General features: G+C 40.4%; 1 protein-coding gene across 5 annotated transcripts in view; it reads left to right on the top strand.

The window, feature by feature from the left end:
* RALYL (RALY RNA binding protein like) overlaps nucleotides 1–16177 on the top strand; it is a 492568-nt gene extending 476391 nt beyond the window's left edge. For all 5 annotated transcript variants that reach the window (XM_069957428.1, XM_069957429.1, XM_069957426.1 and 2 more), the window contains 3 exons: nucleotides 5142–5311; nucleotides 7003–7057; nucleotides 15505–16177. In XM_069957428.1, coding sequence (XP_069813529.1) covers nucleotides 5142–5311; nucleotides 7003–7044 — 212 coding nt within the window. In that variant the 3' untranslated portion in view covers nucleotides 7045–7057; nucleotides 15505–16177. The remainder of the gene's footprint in view (nucleotides 1–5141; nucleotides 5312–7002; nucleotides 7058–15504) is intronic.
* The last annotated feature ends 1062 nt before the right edge of the window (nucleotides 16178–17239 follow it).

Raw genomic sequence — 17239 nt, 5'->3', positions numbered from 1 at the left:
TTTTAAAGAGGCAATGTCACTAAAAAAAAAAAAAGTCAACATGGGTTGTGATTGAAAGCAATTGTGCAGTATACAATTTATTTATTTTTTTGTTTTCTATGTTTAACCACTTGACGACCACCGATATGACTTATGGTGGCCTGGCTGTCGTTGCATATAGCACGGACTCAGGAGCTGAGGCTATGCTAGTGGATGGCAGCTGTATGCTACAACTGACACCTGTCTGCAATTACCAGGAGCAGACTTCAGTCCATCCCCAGGAATTTAATCCTGTGTATGCCACAATCCATATTAAATGCAGCCAGCACAGAGAGCCCTGACAGGTAACGGACTGTTCTTCACTTGCAGGCAAGCCCATCAATTCCTGTGGACGCCGGAGAGTTATACTTACCTTCCATATCAGCTTTGGTCTCGCTACTGATTATGTCTGCCTTAGGCAGAATTGATCAGTAGAGCACTGATCTGAGTGATCAGTGCTATGCAGAAGCACAGTAACACAGTGACATTATACTGACTGAATAGTTACATAACAAAGAGCATTGCCTCTAATAATAATAATAATAATAATAATAATAATTATTATTATTATTATTAGTATAGCCCCAACAGATTCCGCAACTCCTGATAAGTTGCATATTTTATTAGCTTTAGTTAATTGCCCTCAGTTTATATACAACCTGCAAGATGGACAGGTGTCTTTTCTCGTGTGAGCGCACAAATGACTGGGAGGTCCTATGTTTGGTCTCTTTCTTTTTTCACAGAGAAAAGTCCAAATAGAGTAATGGAAAGAGTATGGGCTATACGGTCATATGCATCACATTGATATAAACATAGAAAACATTTTTAAAAAAGAATAAGCAAGTATACTGCAAAATTTTTGCAATTACAGCCCATGTTGATTTCTTAAAAAAAATAATAACTGTGACAGGTACGCTTTAATTTTAATGTAAAATATTGTTTTAAAACAGTAAAAGTAAAAAAAAATACTAGCCTAAATCTATGGTTTTGATGGCATGAGAAGGTACAAGTACAATTATTAATGTAACTTCCCTGTACAGTTTTTCCCCCATGGCTTTAATCACTCATAGACAACCTTATCATGCCATTGAAACCATAGATATAGGCAAGTATTTTCTTGTTTACTTTTAGTGTTTTCTAAATGTTGACCCGGCCTTTCTACACACTTTTTCACAATCCCCCTTGCAAGCCTAGTGGCCAACTGCCAGTACCCAACTCCCAGAGCTGTGCAGGCTGTGGCTGCTGGAGAGGATGATGGCAGGGGGACACTGAGGGACACAGGGCACTGGAGGGACACTGAGCATCCCTCTGCCATCATCCTCTCCAGCAACCACAGCCCGCACAGATCTGGAAGTTGGGTCGTGATATCACCATTTTTCCAGGAAGTGACATCACCATTTTATCCAGGAAGTGACATCATTATGTTATCCAGGAAGTGAAGCCTTGATGCAGTAGTAAGTGCAGGGAAAAAAGGCACTTTATGTGCATTTCCCCTAATAAGTGTATATTGGTGATTTGTATAACTTTTGGGGGGCAATGCAATACTTAAATAAAAATTTCACCGGACTTCTCCTTTAAATGACAAAATTCATCCTTCATCCACCTCTAGGGGAGCTAACTGCACACACATTTGTATAGCCACCATTGTAAATTCCTTGTAATTGAGTGATTGGGACTGGGCTATTTCATTCTGCTGTTATCAGTCCTATAAGCTAAACCTTGCTATCCCAACTGGCTTCAAAAAACTGGTGGTAGATTAAAAAAATAACCTATAACTTATGATAGTGAGACAATGATACATTTTTAAAGGGGTTATTTTGACTAATAATAAAATTAAACAAGAGGCTCAGAATAGCTAACAACTTTCTGAGCTAAGTGGGCAGCCTTACTACTGATTGACAGCTCTTTCTATATGCACACAGAGAGCTGTCAATCATTGAGTAGAACTACCCACTTAACAACTTAAGCAAGAATGGATGAATAAGCTCTCAAAGAGCTTTTTGATGCAGTAATGGTATACTGGTTAGATGTTAAAGCGAATGTACCAGCTGGAGTAGTGATTTTTTCCCCACTACCAGGAGATCCAGAGTGGCATAATCCATTCTTCAAAATGCCGCCCTGTTCCCACGATAGGTGCTAGATTCTTCTTGTGCACCAGCCCACTCTATGCATTGGGGGCGGGCCCGATATCCCTTCAGTGTAATGATATCTCCTCACTGACGCGGCCAGATTTGATTCTAATGGAGGCGCATCACTTGGGGGGGGGGGGAAGGGGGCAATATTATTACACCTGGGGCGACGGTCCGACCTTCAGTGCATAGAGTGGGCCAATACACAAGAAACTGGTGCCAATAGCGGGAATTTGAAAAATGCGGTAGTTTGATAAAGGAACTGAGGCACCCGAATCTTTGCGCTGGCACCGCCCAAGTAATAGAAAAAAAATTCACTACTCCAACTAGTACATTCTCTTCAAACTCTTCAAGTTTAAACAGGAATAAAGCTGTCCTCTATGATTGTTGGGTCTCACTTTTATATGACCACTGTAATATAGTGAAGTTTAATAATACAAACTTTAAAACCGAGGAAGGTTTAAGAAAAGTGTGTTCAGTCTAGTGATTTAAAAAGATGATACACTCAGCATGGAGCGCTAGGCTGGCCTCTAAAGCTGTACCATTCAAAGACGCATTCTGAAAAGTCTCTTCTTCCTCCGCTCAGAGGTGCCGTCGGCATCTCTGAATTATTTATGCCAGACACACAAATTTAGAATTGCACATTTTAGACATCAAAAAATCTAAAGAATTCACAGAACCTTTCTCCTCAAACTTACTTTACGTATTTATTCATACAATAATCCTTGTTTAATGGTGTTTGGCTGATAATTCATTGGCAGATAAATAGATGGATACAATGTGCTGTGCTGTAGGACCAGTGCATCGATTAGAATAGGGCAGATTAACCAGATAGGCTATACCCAACCTTTGCAAAAACATTTTTATTTTTGCACAAAAAAAATGGATTGTTCTGTGTATATGGCTTCTAGGCAGATCTATGTTTCTGGTTGGTCTGATGAGGTGAACAGCACTAATGAGACTACATCCACTCTGTCTCCAAAGTTAGGAAATGTGGGCAGCATTAGGAAATCATTCTGGTGGCAAAATAGAAATAAAGACAAAGAAAGAAAGGCTAAAAACAGTTGCAGGTCAAATCAGCTAAAACAGGGGAACACGAGGCACACACAAGAATTTCTGCATTATTCTCTAATATTTGCCTATGTTGCACTATATAAGCAAAAAAAAAAAAAATCCTGGAGTACTTCTTTAGGCTATGTTCACATTACGTGAACATCCGGCCGTTCCGTGACCCTGGCCGGGTCTCGGAACGGCCGGTCCCAGCCCGGATCATCCGCCCGGGAAGCTCTGATGCGGGCGCATCAGCGCGCGCCCGCATCAGAGCTTCCCATAGCACACAGTGAAGCAAGCGGCTGGAGCTGAGTTCCGGCCGCAAATAATGGACCTGTCAGTTTTTTGCGGCGCCTCATGGGATCCGGCCGGAACGTATACGATGTGTGTCTGCCCGGATCCCATTGAAACTGAGGCTGTGTCCATACCCCAAATCTACGGCAGTGGTTCTGCGGCGAGAACTACGGCCGTAGATTTACGTAGTGTGAACATAGCCTTAAAGGGAACCTGTCTCGATTTAATAATGCCCGAACCAGAAGTTCTGCCCTCCTGGTCTTCATTGAAAGATCTGTTTCTACACCAAAACAAGGAGAAATCTATCAGACAAGGTTGGTGGGGCAGGAAGATAGTGCTGAGGACCACCCAGATGACTTGTGCTTCAGGCAGCATAAAAGTTACGAGTGTTGAGCAGACTTGCCAAACTGTTCGAGTTCAGCAATGTTCTCCGAGCCCAAATGCTCGGCATTTGACTCCTAGTGGCTGGAGAAGTTGGATGCTGCCCTATGACTGCCTTGAAATTTTTCAGGACTCCCTAGAGCAGCATTCAACTTCTCCAGCCACTGGGAGTCAAATGCCAAGCATTTGGGTTCCCTTTTATACTGGGTTGTTTTCTTGCTTTTTTGAGAAAAAAAAAAATTTGGACTCTCTAACGCCCCTTCACACCACAGAATCGGCGGCGGGATTCTGGGCGGAATTCCTCCGCATAGACTCTGCGCCGACTTCTGCCTTCTATTAGTTACAATAGGAGGGCGCACGCCTTCGCTCTCCGTGCCTCTCCTCTCAAACAATTGTCATGTTAATTCTTTGAGGGGAGAGGCGAGGAGGCATGCGCACCCTCCCATTGTAACTGATATAGGGCAGGTGTCTGAGCCGAATCCGTGCGGTTGAATTCCGCTGGAATCTCGCCGTCGATTCTGTGGTGTGAACAGGGCCTAAGGTCTGAAAAGGGGTGTGATCCAGTTATAGTACTTACTCTAAGCTCAATGTATAGTCCTCAAGAATCTTCAGTCTGACAGCTTTAGAAAACATGGCCTTGTAATAGGGCCACTGGTTATGTATCCTATTCTGCACATAACACTGCTGGTTACAATGCTTAATGTATAATGGTGAACCCTAAAGTGAGTAGTAGAAGTAATAACAACCCCAGGATCTATAACTAGTTCTATCATAGGCATCAATCATGATATATAAGGGATTGGATATTAAAATGGAAGCCAAGACCCTGTTCAGTATACAGCAGTCTTTGCATCCTATATACCATCAGCTTGTTTTGCCTGGTTAATATCAGACAAGCAGATTTTACACTCTGGCAGCTACATGTTGTGTTTATGCCAAAATAGGGAAATAGCTGAAGCAAGAAGGGTTTCATGGATTCTGTTCATTATCCAGCACGTTACACAAGTTATTAAATAGTTTCTTGGAAACTGTGACTATTACCGAGGACTGTTCTAGCTATTTTTGGTGGACTAATTATACAGAACTCGGCAAGCAGGATGCACGATTTCCATGTGTGCAATATGGCAAATTGACCATTGGCAATATGTTGTCATTTGCAGTCATTTTAATTGCAATAATTAGGGAGTATTCTTCCCTAAAACCCACATGCAAAGACCTATTCATTATAATAAATCTAAAAGTAAGGTAATGAATGATTTTGTATTCTAGGTCAAAAAAAGCATCTAGATGATCACCCAGATTTGGCTCCGGAAGAATGCAAGTCGGAGACTGCCGAAAATTCCATTGAGGAGCATGTTGAGGGAGGACATGACGCAGATGGCGAAGAGATGACAGATGGGATAGAGGAAGATTTTGATGAAGATGGAAGCAATGACTTGGTACAACTTATTGGCAGAGACTCTATTTCTCCTGCAATATATGTCTATTTTATTATGGTTGAAACAGGGACAATAAAAAATTAAAGGGATTAATAATAAGCTATGTAATTGTTTTGCTTATTACACATGCAGAAGATGTATGTTATACTTACTGTACCTCTAATACACTAGAACAGTAAATTACCTATGTCTGTCCTATGGATAGGTCATAATTGCCCAAGACAGAAATAACCAGTAAGGCTATGTTCACACTACGGGCCGCAAATAATGATCATGATTAGAGATGAGCGAGCACCAAAATAGTCAAATGCTTGTTACTCTAGTCGTGTATTTTTCAATAATCGATTCGAGTACAGAGCCCCATCGAAATTAGAAGGAGACTCGAGTATTTAACCAGGTGCAGAGCAAAAAGTACCTGGTTAATCTGAAAGTGACAGCCTGGCCAACAGTGGGTTAACCAATCAGCAGCTGAGGCGGGACACTGCTGCAGCCAATAACTGGCAGAGCAGAGTCCGTTCAGGCAATAAGTGCCTGCAATCTCACCTCACTGACTGAGCTGCAATAGTGAAGACAGCTAGAAGACTTCTATAAAAGTATACTTTCCCCGCTCCCCCCACCCCATGCAATTTAAAGAGTAACTTTTACAATCAGACTTCCAAATCAGCAGAGAAATCCTCTGCTAATCCAGAGACACAGACCCCACTTTTCAGATAAGCAAAGGATTTCTCCGCTGATGTGTCCAGTTATGAAAGGTACCCTTCATTAAAACTGTGGAAATGCAAAATGCATTTATTCAGCCTTAGGCTATGTTCATACAGCATAAGAGACCGGCTGGGTCATGGAACGGCCGGTCTCTGAAAAGATCATCCCGGCCGGTACCGCAGTACGAGCGCGCCAGCATCCAAACTCCCCGCTGCACACTATGGAGCGAGCGCTGGAGCTGCTCGCTCCACAGTGGGCACTGACATGGTTTTCTACAGCTGCTATTCAATGAATAGCGGCCGCAGAAAACTGACATGTCAGTTGTTTGTGGCGCCGCTAGGGATCCCGGCCGGAGCGTATACTATGTGTATACTCTCCGTCCGGGATCCCATAGGCAGCAATGACAAGTATATTTCCGTATAAATGGTTTTACGTAAATATACGGTGTGTGAACAAAGCCTTAGGCTATGTTCACATACAAAATTTCACTCAGTGTTTTGGTCACAATTTTTTCAACCAAAACCAGGAATAGGTTGAAAACACAGAAACTGTGCACATCTTTCCATTATAGATTTTCTCTGTCAGTTCCACTGATGTTTTTAGCCACAAACACTGACCAAAATACTGTCAGAATACTATGTGTAAACATAGCCTTAAAGCTTGGTCAGCAGTTTTTCAACAAGTCTTTTGTTGACAAGCACCCGAGAAGCATGCAGTACTTGCTCAAGTATTGTGTACTTTGAAGCACTCAGGCGAATACTATTCTCGATAGAGCAGGCTTACTCATCTCTAATCATAATCATTATTTGTGGCCCTCAATACTAACAGACGGCCACCTTTTCCAGTGGTGTGAATGTAGCCTAAAACTGATTAGAAGAAACAGAAATTCAAGCCAAATTCAATAAAAAATATATCTATTATTAAATTAAAATTAAATTTCTTTGTCCAGACTAACTCCTCTTTTCCCCTTTGTTTTTTGGCTATTTTAGATGGAAAATCACGTATCAGACATTGAAGATACAAGTAACTGAATTCTGATTTCTGGTATGTTTTACATAATAGCCTGTGATGCATATATGTATAGGAATCCTATGTGGGGAGCTAAGAGTTTGGGCAGACATTTTCATATATTTCATTCATTACTGGATAATAGTTTGGCATTTCCAAAGAACTTGAATAAGTGAGGATGATGCTATTGTGCCCCAGAGCAGCGCTTCTCTATAAAAGCTTATTAAACAGATAACAGATCCCTCTATTTATCATCCAGATTAACATTTTTAGTTCTTTTACTTGAATAGGCCAAAATAAAACGTCGCTGTGTATTCTCCAAATCCCATACAAGAAATTATGAAAATGAACTAATATTGTATCTTTTTTAATCAGATATAATTTATATTAAACATTTTTCTTAGACAACAGCACAAACTGAAAGAAAAAGAACAATCAGTACAAAGCGTACCATAAACTACCATGAGCCATGAAGTTAAAGTTGCGGTCAAACTAACAACACTTAATCCTTATCTACTTGAGACACCACTAACATACACAAACACACCTTACTAACACATACACTACTGACTGACACACACACTACTAAATGACAAACACACACATTACTGACTGACTGACTGACAGACACACAGCACTTACAGCTCTGTCTTCTCTGCCCAGTCGACCTCCACACTGTAATTAGGTTGAGGACCTTCCAGTCATGTGATCAGGTCCTTCATCCATCTCTCTCTGCAGGAGGCTGGAAGGTCCTGCTCCTTCTGTTTTCTGATGTTCAGCTGCTCACCCTGCACTACAGTGATCAGGCTGAACATCAGAACACCAGGCCCCTGTCCTTCCCTGGGCCCCTAGAGGCGGGTAAGCCCTGTGCTGACGCCGGCCCTGCTTGCATGCTCACTACTACTCCATTGTCTAAGGAAATTTTGATTGATCATGGTCCTTTTTGGAGCTAGTTACTTACTGTTTCTACATGACTACTTTTTATCTCTTTATGGTACCATGTCATCGGTATGTTATCTTTGACTGATTAATTTTTACTAAAATCCCTAATTTTGTCCCCTGATGAACCCAAGAAACTCGTTGGGACAGTATTGCATGTCAAAAGTTTTTTGTGAAGTGACAGTGACACTTTAAGTTAATGACATGTGTCCCTAAAACATAACCAGGCTCCCTGTCCCCAATAGGGCTCACAATCTAAATTCACCAATCTGTATGTTTTTGTATGTGGAAGGAAACCTACGGTGCTAACCACTGAGCCATTATGCTGCCCAATGGACATCAAAATAAGAAACATAATCATCATTTTCGGTCGCCTTTTGCAAACAGCGGATGTTTTTTATTAGTTTTACACACACATTCTTTCTCTGTTTTTACTATTAAATTCAATGGACTTTTGAATTAAAGCCACACAAAAAGGCCACTTAGTAACCCCAAACTATAATAACATAAGAACACCAGTCATTGCACTAAGGGGAGGCCAGACAGCTAAATGACGTCCGTTATTTTAGACCATCAGCAGGTTAGACAAAACGAACCTGCTGATACTTGCTCTTTAATAAGACATTATATATATATATATATATATATATATATATATATATATACACTACCGTTCAAAAGTTTGGGGTCACCCAAACAATTTTGTGTTTTCCATGAAAAGTCACACTTCTTCACCACCATACGTTGTGAAATGAATAGAAAATAGAGTCAAGACACTGACAAGGTTAGAAATTATGATTTGTATTTGAAATAACATTGTTTTTACATCAAACTTTGCTTTTGTCAAAGAATCCACCTTTTGCAGCAATTACAGCATTGCACACCTTTGGCATTCTAGCTATTAATCTGTTGAGGTAAGCTGGAGAAATTGCACCCCACGCTTCTAGAAGCAGCTCCCACAAGTTGGATTAGTTGGATGGGCACTTCTGGCGTACCATACGGTCAAGCTGCTCCCACAACAGCTCAATGGGGTTCAGATCTGGTGACTGCGCTGGCCACTCCATTACCTATGATAGAATACCAGCTGCCTGCTTCTGCTGTAAATAGTTCTTGCACAATTTGGAGGTGTGTTTAGGGTTATTGTCCTGTTGTAGGATGAAATTGGCTCCAATCAAGCGCTGTCCGCTGGGTAAGGCATGGCGTTGCAAAATTGAGTGATAGCCTTCCTTATTCAGAATCCCTTTTACCCTGTACAAATCTCCCACCTTACCAGCACCAAAGCAACCCCAGACCATCACATTACCTCCACCATGCTTAACAGATGGCGTCAGGCATTCTTCCAGCATCTTTTCATTTGTTCTGCGTCTCACAAACGTTCTTCTTTGTGATCCAAACACCTCAAACTTGGATTCATCCGTCCACAACACTTTTTTCCAGTCTTCCTCTCTCCAATGTCTGTGTTCTTTTGCCCATCTTAATCTTTTTCTTTTATTGGTCAGTCTCAGATATGGCTTTTTCTTTGCCACTCTGCCCTGAAGCCCAAAATCCCGCAGCCGCCTCTTCACTGTTGACACTGGTGTTTTGTGGGTACTATTTAATGAAGATGCCAGTTGGGGACCTGTGAGGCATCTGTTTCCCAAACTAGAGACTCTAATGTGCTTATGTTCTTGCTTAGTTGTGCAACGCGGCCTCCCACTTCTTTTTCTACTCTGGTTAGAGCCTGTTTGTGCTGTCCTCTGAAGGGAGTAGTACACACCGTTGTAGGAAATCTTCAATTTCTTAGCAATTTCTCTCATGGAATAGCCTTCATTTCTAAGAACAAAAATAGACTGTTGAGTTTCAGATGAAAGTTCTCTTTTTCTGTCCATTTTGAGCGTTTAATTGACCCCACAAATGTGATGCTCCAGAAACACAATCTGCTCAAAGGAAGGTCAGTTTTGTAGCTTCTGTAACGAGCTAGACTGTTTTCAGATGTGTGAACATGATTGCACAAGGGTTTTCTAATCATCAAATAGCCTTCTGAGCCAATGAGCAAACGCATTGTACCATTAGAACACTGGAGTGATAGTTGCTGGAAATGGGCCTCTATACACCTATGTAGATATTGCACCAAAAACCAGACATTTGCAGCTAGAATAGTCATTTACCACATTAGCAATGTATAGAGTGTATTTGTTTAAAGTTAGGACTAGTTTAAAGTTATCTTCATTGAAAAGTACAGTGCTTTTCCTTCAAATATAACATTTCAATGTGACCCCAAACTTTTGAATGGTAGTGTATATATTAGAATATCACAAGATCATGAGCACAGGACCTTTACATTTGTGACAACCAAAGAAAATGGCTAATTCCATCTCCTTAACGATAAAAGCTTCATCCTGTCATTCAGAGAAACAGATAAATAGCAACATATTAAACCGGCAATCAGAAAATCGAATGTATGTCGTAACTTGTGTATCCATTTCCTTTAATGACTGCTATCTTATGGGTAATGCATTTAGAAGCATCTTGTAATCACCGACATGAGTATCTCCAAGCAGTCACTAAGTCTCACGCTCTTTGTAAAGCAGTGGTGGTTTTTTTAGTTGTTTTTTTTTTGCCATTGACATAGACAGATGACGTTAGCTACCACTTTCCATTCTTAATGTGGCGCGGTGGGCTATGTGACTCTCTGTGATTAGCTCTCAAGCATGGGATTACTTCTGAGCACCATTTTATGGTTCATATATAGTTTAAGCCTAGAATAAAAAGTAACTTTGTGAATGTTTTATATCACATGTACTTACGTATCATGTTTTGGAGCTGTTACTTCACACATCCTTTATAGCTAAGCTTACTGTATCTTCCGTAATGGAAATTTTATGTACCGCATAAAGTAATTTTAACCCCTTCAAGACAGAGCCCTTTGATGCACAAAAGTCGGGGTCAAATTAATGCCATGTTCCTCCCCCCCTTCTTAGAGCCATAGCGCTTTTATTTTTCTACCTACAGGGCTGGTTGGGTAGTCATTTTTTGTGCCATGATTGTGCAATAATAGTTTGGCATTTGCAAAAGAACTTGAATAAGTGAGGACGATGCTATTGTGCCCCAGAGCAGCGCTTCTCTATAAAAGCTTATTAAACAGATAACAGATCCAAATATTTATCATCCAGATTAACATTTTTAGTTCTCTTATTTGAATAGACCAAAATAAAATGTTGCTGTGTATTCTCCAAATCCCATACTAGAAAACATAAAATTGAACTAATATTGTATCTTTTTTTAATTAGATATAATTTATATTAAACATTTTTCTTAGACAACAGCACAAATGGAGGGAAAAAAGAGTAATCAGTACAAAGTGTACCATAAACCACCATGATCTGTGAAGTTAAAGTTGCTGTCAAACCAACAACACTTATCCGTGTTCCACTGGTATACATATGTAATCATAGTGAGACCTCCAGTGAACTTTGGCAATAGGGATTCCAACTATCCCCGCAGAATGGAGCAACAAACTTCCGTGCACACTACCACTCCATTGTCTAAGGGAACTTTGATTGACCATGGTCCTTTTTGGAGCTAGTTACTTACTGTTTCTACATGACTGCTTTATATCTGTTTATGGTACCATGTCATCGTAATGTTATCTTTTACTGATTAATTTTACTAAAATCCTTGATTTTGTCCCCTGATGAACCCAAGAAACTCGTTGGGACAGTATTGCATGTCAAAAGTTTTATGAAGTGACAGTGACACTTTAAGTTAATGACGTGTCCCTATAACATAACCAGGCAATTATGACGATAAATTATAAAAGTAACTAAAATCTAAATGATATTTGCAGTTGACGTTCCATAAAAAAAAAAATCGAACAAGTAATTCCATAATTTTGCAAACCATATTAACGATAGGCTATGTTCACACAACATGAAAAATAGAGAAAAGGTGGCTGATTTGGCTATTTAAAAAAACGTGTGTTATTGCCGCGATTTAACTGACTGCAGTGAAGTGCTTTGAAGTCAATGGAAAGACAGATGTCCAATGCACATAATGTATTGAATAATGGACGTTATCACTAGAGATGAGCGAATCGGGTTCAGGTTCAAGTCTATCCGAACGATCGGCATTTGATTAGCTGGGGCTGCTGAACTTGGATAAAGCTCTAAGGTTGTCTGGAAGACATGGATACAGCCAATGACTATATCCATGATTTCCACATAGCCTTAGGGCTTTATCCAACTTCAGCAGCCACCGCTAATCAAATGCCGAAAGTTCAGGTTCGGATCGACTCGAGCATGCTCCAGGTTCGCTCATCTCTAATTATCACCATGGACGTCAAAACAATGAACATGATCATTATTTTCGGACGTCTTGTGCAAACAGCGGATGTTTTTTATTAGTTGTACTCACAGTTTTCCTTTTGGTCACCATTCTTTCTCTGTTTTTACTATTAAATTCAATTGACAATTAAAGCCACACCAAAAGGCCAATTAGTAACCAAACTTTAATAACATACCAACACCAGTCATTGCACTAAGGGAAGGCCAGACAGCTAAATGACGTCCGTTATTTTAGACTCAAAATGACAGACATCATTTTAAACGGAGCTGAAAAAAACGAGACTTACTTATGTCCCCACAAAAATATCAAAGAGGAACCATCAGCAGGTTAGACAAAACGAACCTGCTGATACTTCCCCTTTAATAAGACAAAAAAAAATAATATATATGAGCACAGGACCTTTACATTTGTGAAAACCAAAGAAAATGGCTAATTCCATCTCCTTAACAATAAAAGCTTCATCCTGTCATTCAGAGAAGCAGATAAATAGCAACATATTAAAACGGGAATCGGAAAGTCGAATGTATGTCGTAACTTGTGTATCCATTTCCTTTAATGACTGCTATCTTATGGGTAATGCATTTAGAAGCATCTTGTAATCACAGAGTATCTAGTATGTAATCATGAGTATCTCCAAGCAGTCACTAAGTCTCACGCTCTTTGTAAAGCAGAGGGTTTTGGGGTTTTTTTGCCATTGACATAGACAGATGACGTTAGCTACCACTTTCCATTCTTAATGTGGCGCGGTGGGCTATGTGACTCTCTGTGATTAGCTCTCAAGCATGGGATTACTTCTGAGCACCATTTTATGGTTCGTATATAGTTTAAGCCTAGAATAAAAAGTAACTTTGTGAATGTGTTATATCACATGTACTTACATATTATGTTCTGGAGCTGTTACTTCACACATCATTTATAGCTAAGCTTACTGTATCTTCCATAATGCAAATTTCATATACCGCATTGAGTAATTTTAACCCCTTCAAGACAGAGCCCTTTGTACTAATCTGACCCGGTCTTTTGTGCATCAATGTTCCTCCCCACCTTCTAAGAGCCATAGCACTTTTATTTTTCCACCTACAGGGCTGGTTGGGGAGTCATTTTTGCGCCATGATATCTAGTGTTTATTAATATCATATTGGTGTAACAGAAAAATTTTGATCGCTTTTGATTATTATTTTTTTCTGATATATAATATAAAAAAAAAAAAGCAATCCTGGTGTGTTTTTTACTTTTTTGCTTACGCCGTTCACCGTGCAGGCACATTAATGTAATATCTTAATAGATCGGACAATTTCGCACACTACGATATGTAATATGTTTATTTATTTTATTTTTTAAATATTTATATTTTTATAATGGGCAAGGGGTATATTGAACTTTTATTGGGAGGGGGGTTTAAAAAGGGTTTTTTAATACTTTAAAAAACTTTTTTTAGTATACTTTCATTTTTGTTTTTTTTCACTTGTTTTCACTATAAATTATTAGATTGCATATACTGATTTATGCTATGCCAATGCCAGTGTTATCGGCGATCTGTGTATAGAGTCTGCTCTCAGGCCTACCCCCGCCTGTCGGTACATGCGATCCGGACCCCCGCAGCGATCACTCAGTGACAGATGCTTATTCTGTCACTGAGTTCCTTAAACGCTGCAATCGCTATAGATCGCGGCGTTTAAGGGGTTAATGACAAGCAGCTGACTCTCATTACCTCCGGCCCCGAACATACTGATGTGTGCGGGACCGCTCTCACTGCAGCGCTCCCGCTCACATTAGTAACCCCGTCAGTGCAGAATTGTATATACTGTATACAATCCTACTGCACGGGGTATGTGCAGTAGGAACGTATATATACAGATTGCTGACAGAAGGGGTTAAAGTCCATCAACTTGTAGTTAATATTATTCACCTAAAAAAAATATAAAAATGCTTAGCATATCATAGTGACATGTCAGAAGTTTTGATTGGTGGGGGTTCAGGTGCTAAGACCACCACTAATTGCTAAAACAAAGTGGCTTCATTCCCGATTGGCTATGCCTGACTTTCCTTGAAGCTGTGTGTGGTATTACAGGAAAATGTATGAGACATTCTTTAAAACATTACTGGCATGTGGAGTCATCAGACATGTAAAATTTACTGATCACACTAGGTCTCACTCCTGTGACCCACTGTGATCGGAGATACAGCTATGGGAAGTGAGAGAATTAAATGATTGTAGCCCTGGCAGCAGCCTGTTTCAAAGTGATACAGGGGGTACTGTATTAGCAGCATATATGCTAACACATTATAACTATGAAACAAAGTCAGCCAATCAGTGCATGGCCCCACCGCAGTCACTGATTGGCTGAGCAGGACTGACGGGAGCTCTAGATGCAGCCGCGGCGCCGAGCAGGTATTGTATGTTGCGGGCGGTGGGGAGTTAAAGGGGTCGCATTATATACTCCCAGTGGAATGAAAAATCTGCTGCGGGTATGTAACCCCAATGAAGATCACAGTACCAGGATTCGCAGTGGATTTCACTGCAAACTTGCAGCGTGAAATCCGCTGTGAATGCGGTACATGTGAAGCTACCCTTAAGGTGGGTCTGGACAATCACTTCTGTTTATAGAGTATTACTACTGTGGTCAGTGCAGGGATACATGCAAACGCTGACTCTTCCATGTACCAAACAGTGACCTGGATATCTTTTTGATTTTTCGCTCATACCGTGAGACACTGCAGCTTCACCTGCCCCCTCCTCCTTCTATCATTTCACATTACATAGGTTTTGGTAGAAGCATATTTACACACACACATTTACAGAGATCCTGCAGGAAAAGAAAGTGGAACTATAGTGTTGAAAGATGAAGAAGATGCCACTTTCTCCCCATTACATTATTATTATTATTATTATTAGGGTCTGTTCACACTGAGCAAAATTGGCAGAATTCTGCGGCGGAGCTCTCCGCCATGAAATCCCGCCTGCCTCAGTGTCAAACAGTGTGTCTATGGCTCGATTCTTTGAGCGAAGAGCCAAGGAAGTGAAGGTGCGCAAAGCGTCCCACAGAAACAGACAACAGGCGGGATTCCACAGCAGAGAGCTCCTCCGCCGATTTTACTCTGTGTGAACAGACCCTTATTGTCCAACTAATTTGCTTAAAAAAAAAGTTTTGCCAATCTGTCTGTTATGTGACAAATAGTCTACATTTTTAATCAAACTTTCTTCTTTCTCCATTCTGCAGGTACAATCCTGGTCTTGTAAGAAGAGAATACCATTTATTTAATGGTCCTCGAAAGCCTGAAGAAATATTGACTTTTTCCTAATATTGATTTTCTCTTATGTTTTCCAATTGTATTACAACATTGTTTTATCATTACGGTTGTAAAGGTGTTTTTTTTATTTATTTTTTTTTCCACAATTTCCAGACTGTTGTGTTAATATTATAAATAACGTTTGAAAGATCATTTAGAAAGAGCGTTATGATATTGTACACATATGTAAATTTGTATGAGCCATTTTTTATGAATAGGACATGGTTGTCACTTTTCTGCAATGGCGTTTGAGCTGTGTGTGCATCTTTATTGTTTGTCTGTACTAAAATGAATGTATATATAAGTACATTTGCACAATCGTGCTTTATTCACACGTTTAACAATTTCAATGTAAATAAATAGAAATCGATAATAGTCTTTATTGTTAAAGGGGTTGTCCACTTATTGCAACATTGCTATGTTAAAAGCGTCCCTCAATCATAATTTGAGCACATTTATTAAGTCTGGTGTTTTTTACGCTCGGCCTAAAAATGTCCCCGCAGCGCTGACGGTATGCAGATTTATGTAGGAGGCGCACCTGGCTTAGAGCTGATCATAGGTTTCCTCATCATTTTTCCAATAGAAAGATGATGAATTCAGTAGAACCAGAGTCTGCCCCCCCGTTAAGCCCCCGCCCCCCTGGCCTCACCCGGCATAAACTGGGCAGATGCGAAAATTTTATTTGCAAAACAGGAGTTTGCCAATAAATTTATTTGCATCAGCTCAGTTTACATCGAAAAATGACACTTTAAGGCTATGTTCACACTGCATATGAATCCGTCCGTAGATCATACGCCGCCGTACATGTGCGGCTGAAACCGCGAACATACGCCCGTAGTACAGTTATGCTTCCCTAGCTTGATTCGAAGCGATCTGAAACAGGTCATTTACTTGGAAATCTTCGCCCAGCCCCATAAACCACACAGAACCTTTTGGATCGAAAAATCAAGTTCAATTTGGCTGAAATAAGTACTTCGTACGGGACCGCATGGAAATCCACGGCCGTGAATTTCAACATTTCCGTCCTCAAACAATGGTCTTGTTCATTTTTCACGGCACCGTATACGATCCGGCCGTAAGCTCATACGAAGTCTGCACTGTGCGGGCGTATATCGTATACTTTCAAGCGAACGCATCAACCTCAAAACTACGTACGTATATTCACGGTTCGCACTACGGACGGATTCATACGCAGTGTGAACATAGCCCAAAGCTTGATAAATTCCCCCCAAGGTGTCCCGCTGCTTTGACCTGAAGAAGAACCTGGCATTTAGTTTTAAACTTAAACTACACAGCGCCGCCACAGGGAAGATGAAGCATTACATTCTACTCTATTCAAACAGACTGACTTCGTGATAAATAGACAAGATGGGCCTTCCATAGAGAGGGACACTCCTTATAGCTGCTTTCCTCTAATATATGGAATTTAAATGGGCAATGTCCAAAAAAAAAAAAAACTTATGTCCTAGAGACTTAAAGTTTTGCTTTGGGTGTTCAAACCGTTATAAATTGTTAGAGCTGGCAAAAGCATATTACTCATGGGCTCATTGCCTTTTCTGTCTCACTAAGGGAGACTGTTACCATTGAAAATTTCACGAGACCATACATGTGGTGAGATGGAAATCATTGTGAGCCAGGAAGAGAAGCACTTAGCCAAACCCGTCT

The sequence above is a fragment of the Dendropsophus ebraccatus genome, chromosome 2 (assembly GCF_027789765.1).
Source record: "Dendropsophus ebraccatus isolate aDenEbr1 chromosome 2, aDenEbr1.pat, whole genome shotgun sequence".
Classification (NCBI taxonomy): domain Eukaryota; kingdom Metazoa; phylum Chordata; class Amphibia; order Anura; family Hylidae; genus Dendropsophus; species Dendropsophus ebraccatus.
Note: the sequence above shows the minus strand (reverse complement) of the source record. Positions and strands in the feature narration are given on the sequence as shown.